This window comes from Nicotiana tabacum, chromosome 1 (genome assembly GCF_000715075.1).
Source record: "Nicotiana tabacum cultivar K326 chromosome 1, ASM71507v2, whole genome shotgun sequence".
Lineage (NCBI taxonomy): Eukaryota > Viridiplantae > Streptophyta > Magnoliopsida > Solanales > Solanaceae > Nicotiana > Nicotiana tabacum.
The window spans coordinates 206,387,466-206,397,731 of record NC_134080.1 but is presented as its reverse complement, the minus strand read 5'-3'; the positions used below and the strand labels follow the sequence as shown (position 1 = coordinate 206,397,731).

At 35.9% G+C, this 10,266-nt stretch overlaps 1 protein-coding gene across 2 annotated transcripts; it reads right to left on the bottom strand.

The window, feature by feature from the left end:
* Positions 1-6,940, bottom strand: LOC107806070 (uncharacterized). 2 transcript variants are annotated; one of them, XR_012711055.1, is made up of 6 exons: positions 6,619-6,940; positions 4,117-4,170; positions 2,793-2,896; positions 1,439-1,477; positions 750-1,111; positions 331-460 (listed from the first exon to the last, which is right to left on the bottom strand). XR_012711055.1 is itself a non-coding variant. In XM_016630187.2 (5 exons), the coding sequence occupies exons 1-5, from the start codon at positions 6,692-6,694 to the stop codon at positions 308-310; spliced, it is 426 nt and encodes a 141-aa protein (XP_016485673.1). In that variant the 5' UTR covers positions 6,695-6,940; the 3' UTR covers positions 1-307. The 2 variants fall into 2 exon arrangements, 1 of the variants encoding a protein (XP_016485673.1); XM_016630187.2 differs by lacking the exon at positions 750-1,111 and having other exon boundaries at positions 1-460.
* Positions 6,941-10,266: the final 3,326 nt, after the last annotated feature.

Here is a 10,266-nt window from a genome sequence, read left to right as displayed (position 1 = left end):
TACAAAATGTTCTTCTCATGATAACATGAAACACTTGTCTATGACTGTTTGTAAGATTTCAAGTTTCTTGCCAATTTTCCAAAAGAACCAAAACTACTACTGCATCTAATATGTTGTGACAAAACATAACGAGTTATGCCAGTAATCCTAGTAGAATAAAATATATGCATTCCTTCTGAATACATCTATTGTTAGATTCCCAGTTATCTTAACTGTTCGATCCACCGCTGCTATGTGGAAGTCCCAGGTACATCATCAAAATCTATTGTTAGATTCCCAGTTATCGCAACTGTTAGATCCACTGCTGCTACGCGGAAGTCCCAGGTACATCATCAATGAGTTGGCTGGATTCAAGGGGTGGTATTCTTTTAACAGCAGGCATGGCCGGCTTCTCTTTGGGAGGAGGCTTGAGAGGCTTGCTCGGATGGATTTGATCGACTTTTTGGGAAGGAACATCAAACTGCACAACCAACAACAAAGCCATTGAATAAGAAACTGGAAATGTATAATGCAATAACATGCAATGCAGCACAAAATGCTAAGACGGTTGCAGATGAAACGAACAAGCATCCGGTCAATAATTGGATCAAATCGCTTGTGAATTAGTCTACACGGATTCTTCGTTCACCTAAATGTAATGTATCCATAACAATGGTATAAATATTTGATATGCATTCTTCAACAACAATAACAACAAACCCAGTGTAATCCCACAAGTGGGGTCTAGGGAGGATAGCGTGTACACAGACCTTTAAGAAGGCAGAGAGGTTGTTTCTGGTAGACCCTCGGTTCAGGAAAGATAAAAAGGAAGGAGCAACAACACCAGCCAACCAATCAGAAAACAGAAGCAAAAGAAACAACAAGTAATTGGTATAAATTCTTCAAAGACTGAAAATACAAGTACTCAAATCATATCCACATAAAGTTGCTTTAAGAATTTATCCTTTTTTTTCTTGGTACTACTTATTTCTTCCTAGTCCTCACAAACAGGGGCAGCACAGAGTAAGCCTGAGGTGCTACTTTCACTTAGATCCTTTTTCGATAACGACACTTACTCCACCATATCCATGCTTCTAAATACCTTGAATTTCACTCATTATCTGCAAGCATACTTTTGAGAAGAAAAGAAGGATCAGTACTCAATAACTTTTCAAGTAGCAAGCTTCCGAAAACATGTCCAACAAACCCTATGATAGGGAAAAGAGCAGCAAAATGCTATCTTTTCAGTATCTTGATTTGAGAGATTACAGTTATTTTCTCCACTGACATAAGGGTCTCATGATCACTGGTCACGAAACAAGTTACAACAAGGTATTGTATCAGTGCATATTATTATCTCGACCCAGTTTAATTTCTTTTACAATTACTTAGATAATTCAGTTAGTGCAACTACTTAGGAAATAAGCTCCCAAAGCTTATGCCAATAGCGCAAACAGACCTTGTATCCGCAGCCAGCTACACAAGCATGAAAGCATTCCTGCATGCAATTAAGAAGATTAAATGTCACTTATGTGCCAAAAAAGAAGTTTATGCAATTCACATTTTTTGTTTGAAAATTATACTCCGGAAACAAACAGATATACGATATTCCAATAATAAAACAACAACTACTACACTTCAGTCCCAAACGGTATTCCAATAATGATGGAACAATTCCTTTCCTCTTTGGATAAGAATTCAGTCATTTTTCTCCAGAGACCTCTTTGTGCACATTCGAATAACTGCTAGCAATCATTTTCAACAACTCATCACTTATATTTTGTCTGCACAAAGTGAGCTTAAGAAGCTAACTCAATAGATGATAATGGAAACTAAAGAGTAGAACTCAACCCCTTAGCCTTTTTTCCTTTTCTTTTTTTTCTCTCTCGATAAGTTCCTGTTTATGAGTCTAAACAATAAGCGCATTATATTTGGTTGGTGCATCACTCACTCTTTCCTATAATGCAGATTCGGAAGCTAAAAGACAAAAAGAAGAGAAACCGTAGAGAAACAACCAACTTCAATGCAGAAATCAACCTTCGAGCGAATCCAAAGAGTATTGAAATTCTAACTATTACAATACCTAAGGAAATCAAATTAACAAACTAAATAACAAGAGGTATTAAATCATCAATTGCTTAGCAAGTCCCTCCTCAACAAGTCAATTCAGCTGAAAAAACCAATGTTGCTCGGACTCTCCAAAATCGTCGGGTACGTGTCGGATCCTCCAAAAATACTATTTTATTTTTGAAGGATCCGACACGGGTGTGGCAGCATTTTGGAGAGTCCGCACAACATAGGATAGAACCGATGACTGGATCATACTAGATATAGGTAATTAACTTTCATGACATGAAAAAGTAACTTTTAAGTTGGCTTATGAAATAGCATTTACTGCCAAATTAAGAGGGATCTAAGCCTTCCTTTCTTAACCTCATAACCAGATAGTCAAGATACTGATCCAGGGATCCACGAACGCTATATTATTTTGATGAAGTCATGAACACTTATATTAACATATGAAGCAAAGGCATCCACAACTGCTCTAGAAGCTCCCTTGATTTTTTTAGAAGCTCAAAAAATACAATCTTGTTTTGTCTGTCTTTTGCTACATACAATTTCACAATTTGGCAAGATTATGAAGAATACTATTAAGAGTGTTGGCGTTCAATCCAGACCTTGTACAGATGGAAAATTGAATTTGAACTACGATTGACAAAATTCTTCGTGATACAAATGACATTGTTAGAAACATCACATTTTGAGAACTGTGAAAGAACAACCAATGAAGATAATAAGAAGGGTGGGGAGACCTCAGAGCAGCTGGCAGCACCAGGGGATCGATCAATGTAAGCACTCCACTGTTGATCCTTCAGAACTGGATTTTTATAGCATATTTCCTCACATTCTGACAAACCTGCATTTAGCTATTCATTCTTCTAGTGTAGCTTGGACCAATAGATAAGCCTCATTAAGGTCTCAAGTTTAAAAAATAAGACATTTCCTAAGCATTAGTAATAGATACATGCAACATCTCGAGATTAAATAATTTAATTTGAACTCCAAAGGGGAGCCACATTATGGCCATTCCCCGAACTTGAGGAACCATGAATATCAACTTACGCTGTTTGTCTCGAGGTTAAATAACTTAATCTAGCCATATAAGATAACAATTACATGGGCGTTCTACAAAGTTGAGGCATGGTTTTCCATGTTCATAAACTAGATAGTATTGGACTAGATAGTATTGGGCTGCAATGGCGTATGCAGAATTTTCCTAAGCGTTGTCGACATTCAAAGAAGTGAACGAATGAACAAATTACTGTAACGACATCATATATAAAAAAAGAACACAATTCGAATCCTATTAAGAAAACAGAATTCAAGTACATCGCTACAACTCTCCTCGGCGTGTTTTCATTTGAAATGTATCTATTATAGTCTCATTAGAAATAATATTAAATTCTTCATTTTTCTATATAAGACACCAAACAATCACTCAAAAACTCATCATATATTTGATTCCACAAATCGGCCTTAATCTACTTCATCACCGAGAAATAAGATGAAAGAAAAAAGAAATAGTAAAACAACTTCCAGTGGAAACAACGGCACCTTAGAAGGGAATTTATTTTTCTTTGGAATGTGTGATATTGACTCTTGACCTACTGTTTTAGTATGAACTTACCATCTAAGAGGTCAATAGTTCAAGCCCCACTTATATGCACAGAAATTTTAAAACACAACGATGCATCTGCCGATGTTCGAACCCATGGCCTCTCTTATTAAACTAAGGCACTTGACCAGCAGAGCCAAGGAGCTCTACCTAGTGATGTCATTTTATCTTATTTAGCCTATGTTTTATTTTTGCATATTATTATATACATATATCGTGAAAATTTCCAACAAAGTGGTGTCCTGCTGGGATGTAACCCATATTTACATATTATCTTGCGCAATATAACAAAATTGCTATTCATCAAAGCAGGCTCACTGCCATGTGCAAGTGCCTTTACAGGCAACATAGTTCCTCATCACAATGGTTAGATAGCAAGATAAAGAGAGCAGGCAACTTAACTATTCACCAGGGTTATTCAGAAACCAACAACATCCATAGCATGGAAGCTTGTAACTTACATTCATCCCATGACTCGCCATCAGCATCACATCCTTTTTTGCAGAAGACTCTCCCTTCAAAAATTCAGACATAGCAAAATTGTGATATATCCGAGCTTATTCATGCCAAGAAACAAATTACTACAAGAATAAGTCGACACTAAAATATTCGAAATAAATTAAAGTGGTATTATATTTTGTCAAAGAAAATATATCTTAGAGAATTGTTTTGTAACGAAATTACAAATAGATGGACATAAAGATCGCAAGCTAAAAAAGGCCGGAGTGATTATTGTTAAAGTATTGGGTTTTACTAGCTACCCTCCTTTTCCATCTACTTCCATAGACAACATACTTATTACAGTTGAATTATCATGCTTTCAATTTCTTGATGTCTATGACATGCAATACTTCGAAAGAAGAGCAAATTCCAAGTAGGTTCATATTTGTCCAACTAGCATTGAGCCAGAACTTGCAACCAGTGTTGTAAAGGTCATTTTTTACAAGGATCCAAAATCTGAGAGCCTCCACTCAAGGAAATAAAAAAAGAGAAAATTCAGATACTTGAATAAGGACCTGCTAATGCATCTTATCCATTCACAACTAGATATTCTTAAGCTACCCATGGTGACCTTTAATTGCAGTGACACCTTAAACAAAGAGAGCAGACCAATCACAAATAGATGATCGTTGGGAAAATAAAAAGACCTTCTAATTTTCCATAGTTAGAGGAACTTGACATTTTTAAAGACCTTATTGACTGTTCCTGTTGGCAGTTATCTTAAAATTCTTTAAAGAGTTGTTACTTTACCAACTTGTCCTTCTCAAAAGAAGAGAGGTAGCTGATTAAAATTCTCAATGTAAAGGATTTTCTTTCTCTTTTCTGCTTAACTAACACATTTTTGAATGCTCAACCAACACACTCTTTCTATTATATTAGTCCAATCACACACCTTAGGGCGTCCTCTAAATTAACATGGCAACATCACCAACTTTAACACTGAATGGTTAGATCCATATACTGATTATCCATATCTAAGAGAAAACTACAATTTTAGAAACTATAGGAAGTTACCCCTCAAAAAAAAAAAAAAAACAATGGGAAGTTTCTACAATTTTAACAAACTACAAAGTGAAGAAATGTAGATCTACCATGAATTATTGCTGATTATTCAGAGTAGCTAGATTGGCTCAAAATCTTATCACTTGAAAATTCAGTAAGCTAACCATAAATTGCACAAAAGGGAATGTGTGCAATTCATTTCATTGTAAGTAATGAGTTACACCAAACACGCTTATGGTAAAACCAGCGCAGTCAGCAGTAGTCTGAGTTCCCCGGACTACGAAGGTAGAATAGGCTTGGTAAGAGTTGGAAGGATTCGAATTAAACAGCATGCCTTAGAAATCCAACCAAATGCACATGCCTAGAGGAATGCTTCGAATTTGCTTCATCGTAAGTAATGAGTTACGCCAAACAAGCCACCGGATTATGATGGTAAACCGGGCCCGGTCAGCAGTAGTCTGAGTTTACCGGTCTATAAGGTAGATCGGGTTTGCTAAGAGCCGAAAGGAATACAAATGAGAAAGAAACGGCATGCCACAGAAATCCAACCAAACACAGGGTCCAACCAAAACCTGTTTGTTAGGTATACTTAGGATAGAAGAGAAATAGCACCCTAATGACGGCAAGTTGAAAATTTTCCTCCAAGCACTAATACTTTCTACCTCTTCCTTCAATAGCCAGACACAGTTGAAAACAGCCTAACGCAATGCTGCTGAGCTATAATGCTATATCATGCATAAAATGTCGGATGGATGCATATATTCAACAATCACTCAAATTCATACTAACCTGAAAACCAATTCATGAAACCAATTCATCGCAATCTATAGGGCTTAGATGCATTTTGATTAAAAAAACCCTCTTAATTTGGTACCAACCACTAATAAACAACAACAACAACAACAACAACAACAACGATCCAGTAAAATCTCACAAGTGGAGTCTGGGGAGGTTAGTGACTACGCATACCTAACCTCTATCCCGAGGGGGTAGAGAGGTTGTTACCGCTAATAAACAATGTAATCAATTTGAAAGACCACCATAAGCTCTAAAGATACCGGCTTTGTCTGTTGTTGTTGTTGCAATGAAAGTTTTTACACCATCAGTGCATTTTAACATATTATATTAGGTTACTTATCAATCAATACTCATTAAATAGAGTGAGTGACCTACATATAGCTTTTAAGTGACCATCTGCGCATAAAACTTCACTCTTTTTAATTATTCTTGAACAATTAGTCATACCCACTTGGAAAATTAACATAAGAATTCTGCCTTTACATAAAATTCCCAAAATCCTATAGCAAATGGCCACTATTTTCCTCCCATCAAACAAAAATAAAATGGAGATTATTCTTGTTTTGATAGCACACATTAACATAGTATAAAATTCAGACACAGAGTAAATGCATTTAGAATTTAAAGAAAAATATCTACAAGAGTGAGAAGAGAATAATTACAAGGGATTTGCATGAGAGCAGCGTATTTATGGGTGCACTGATTGTTACACGGCGGTGCCCATTGCTGCGGAATCATCTCTTTTCACAACTAAAAATTATAACCCTTGCCTTTCCTGTTCTTTTTTTTTTTATTGGGTCAAGAAGGAGATGGAGTTATGGAAAAAGAAGGAGAGGAAAAATGGAGGAGGAAGGAAGAGATGGTCGAAAATAGAAATGGGGTTACAAGTGCACAACAACGGTTACTTCGAAATATATGCTGTCTATACTCTTTTGTATCGCTGCTTGCCCCTTGGGTTTTTGTTTTCTCTTCTATCCCATGTAATCAATTAATCTGGATTCACATCCAATTTTATATAGTCAAACATTTTTATAACAACATCATTTATTTCAATATTTTTTAGCTTTTACACTAAGGAGTTGTTTGGTTTGAATATAGCTTATGCCGGGATAAGATATGCTTGGATTAGTTATGCTAGTATTGTTATATTATTAAATATTTGGTATGTTAGTATTAAAAATAACAATTGCATAATCTTTAAGAAGAAGGTATAACTTATCACGTACGAATTACCCCATCCCCTACAAGGTATAAGTTATCCCAGTACTAGTTTTAATTCCGGAATAACTTATACCAAGTTTGCTAACCAAATAAAATATTAAGGTGGTATTGAATTTTTATACCAGCACTATACCTTCTTATACCTCATACCAAACGGCCTCTAAGTGATTGGTATACACCTATAACAATACTAAAAATTTTAAAAAAATTAACTATTATAGACAAAAATTATCTAACAATCAAAAAAAATTTCTTTCTAATGTTACATATAAATGATAAGAAAACTATTCAAATTTAAAATCTCAAAAGATATGTAGATTTCACTAATTAAATATTAAATAAAACTAATGCATTATTAATAAATCCATAACTAAACGTAGAAAGTTTTTTTGGGTTAAACTGAAAATTTTCTTTAACCAAGTGTAAATATGTACAACCGCCCGCTCATTGAACTCTAGAGGCGGGTCTCACAAAAATAACCTATCCTTCGTATCACTTAAGTTCCACAGCTGGAACTCAGACTATATGCTAATATGGATATCTATTTATCCTATCTAGTATTGCCCTCCATTTACAATGTCTTTCTCCCTTAATGTGCAATTGCAAGACAATTTCTCTAACTCTATCATATTCTCTTTTCTTGTATTTTGAAATCTTCTAAGGATCCTTTCCATCCATATATGGTATACTGTTGCTGCGAAAGCACTCCCCAATATCTTCCATTGTATGTTCTTGCTCTTTGTTTTTGTAGACAGCCAGTCATCTTCTTCCTGCCACTTGCTTATTTGTCTATACGTGCCAAACAAACTTAGCATGTTCTGCCATATAAACTTCGAATATGGGCATTCGAAGAACAAATGATCATGTGTTTCCTCTTCATCAGTTGTACAGAGGATACAATCTTTGGGTACTAGTATCCCCCATCTGGTTAATGTATCCACTGTTGCTAATCTCTGATGAATTAAATCCCACAAGGTGAATTGATGTCGAGGTAGAATACCTTGTGTCATGAATAATGTGTTCCATGTAACTTTTGGGAACTGTGGTAGGATTGGAGTATATGCTTTGTTGATAGTGTACTTCCCCTGAACAACATACAACTTCGGTTCTTGGATTCCAACAACTAACCTTTTTCTAGCGTCGAAGATCTTCCTCACTAACCAGAGCTAGCCTGTTTAGGTGTATCCATGTTCTCTAAGTCCTTCTTATTTATATAGTGATTGTGAATCCACCTGACCCATAGTTTGTCTTTTTTTCTATGTGAGTGCCCATAGAAGTTTGCTTATTGCTGCTCTATTCCATATAATAAAATTGATGATGTTTAGTCATCCGACTGCTTTTGGTCTACGGATGGTGTCCCATGCAATAGGAGCTTTCTTACCTTCAATACCTCCATGCCAAAGAAAGTTCCTACATATTCCTATGACCATATCATGTACTTTTTTGGGGAGCAGGAATACCTGTGCCCAATAAGTTTGCATGTCAAACAACACTCTTTTAATTAGTTGGACTCTCCCTGCATATGATAAGAATCTAGCAGTCCAACATCTCACCCTTTCTGCAATTCCGTCCACCAATGGCATACACTGACTGACAGTGAGCTTCTTTGAGGACAATGGTACACCTAAGTATTTGAATGGCAAGGCTCTAGTGATGAAATGCAATTCCTCCGATATTTCATCCTTATATTGAGACGATACACCTGCTACATACAGTGAGCTTTTCTCCATATTTGCTTGCAAAATTGAGGCAGCAGAGAATTGTTTAAACGGTTTCATCATGAGATTAATAGACACCTTGTCTGCTCGACAACACATCAACAAAACAAATATGTACCACTCCCAACTTTACACATTTAGAATAGTAGTTAAAGTCTGGATTTGATTTCAGTTGTTTCAATGATCTGTTCAAATATTCCATCACCAAAACAAAGAGGTAAGGTGACATGTGGTCTTATTGCCTGAACCCTTTTTCTTGCCTGAAACCTAGGTGTTAATCCTCCACTAATTAGAAGAGCATAAGTAACTGTTCTTACACATTCCATAATGAGATTAACCATTTTATATGGGATCCCAAGCTCCAGCATAAGATCTCTCAAGAAGCTTCATTCAACTGAATCATAGGCCTTTCTAATGTCCACTTTAATTGTGCATCTTGGTGATACTACTTTCTATGTGTATCCTTTGATCATTTCATGAGCTAGTATTACATTATCCAAAATGTTTCTCCCTTCTATGAATGCAGACTGGGAAGGCCCCACCAGGTAATCCACAACTATTTTCAGCCTAGCAGTAAGTATCTTAGCTATAATTTTGTACATTGTAGAGCAGCAAGCAATAGGTCTGAACTCTTTTACATAATTTGGATTTGTCACCTTAGGTATGAGTGTGATAGTGGTACAATCGACGTCTCTTAGTAGTTTCCCTGTTTCAAAGAATTGCATTACTGCCTTTATAACATCTTCACCAATCACTTGCCAATTCTCTTTGAAAAATTCAGTTAGATAACCATCCATTCCTGGAGCTTTGTCTATTGGTAAATCTTGCACAACCTTTGTGATGTTTACATCAATACCACACAAGAGGGGGGTGATTTGTGTGGTGACCAATTTTTCGCTTAAACTGTTTATGGAAGGACCTGGTTCTTCTATGTGTTCCAACTACTACTGTTGCGAAATAATAAATATAAAAAGTAAAGAGCACACGTATTTTTATGTGGAAAACACCCGGCTCAAAAGGTGAAAAAACCACGACCTACTACTCAGTAGGATTTTCCCCAACACTTCACTAAATCACTAAGCCAAAATAGCATTTACTAAACTCTGTGTAAACCTAAGAATTACCTCTAATCGTTGTGGCAACCAGCCTCTAACTGTTGCGATAACTTCAAGTTAACTCTAACTTGAATACTCAAAGTACCTATTACAATTGTTTCTAGATAAAGCTGAAAAGTACAATATGAAAACACCTACTACAATTGAACTAGAAATAAAGAAAGACACATAAAACTCTTTATGGAGATAGTTATTCAATCTGGTTCATGTAGCTTCAGGTTTGCACACTTGAATTACACACGAACTGCTTGCAAAA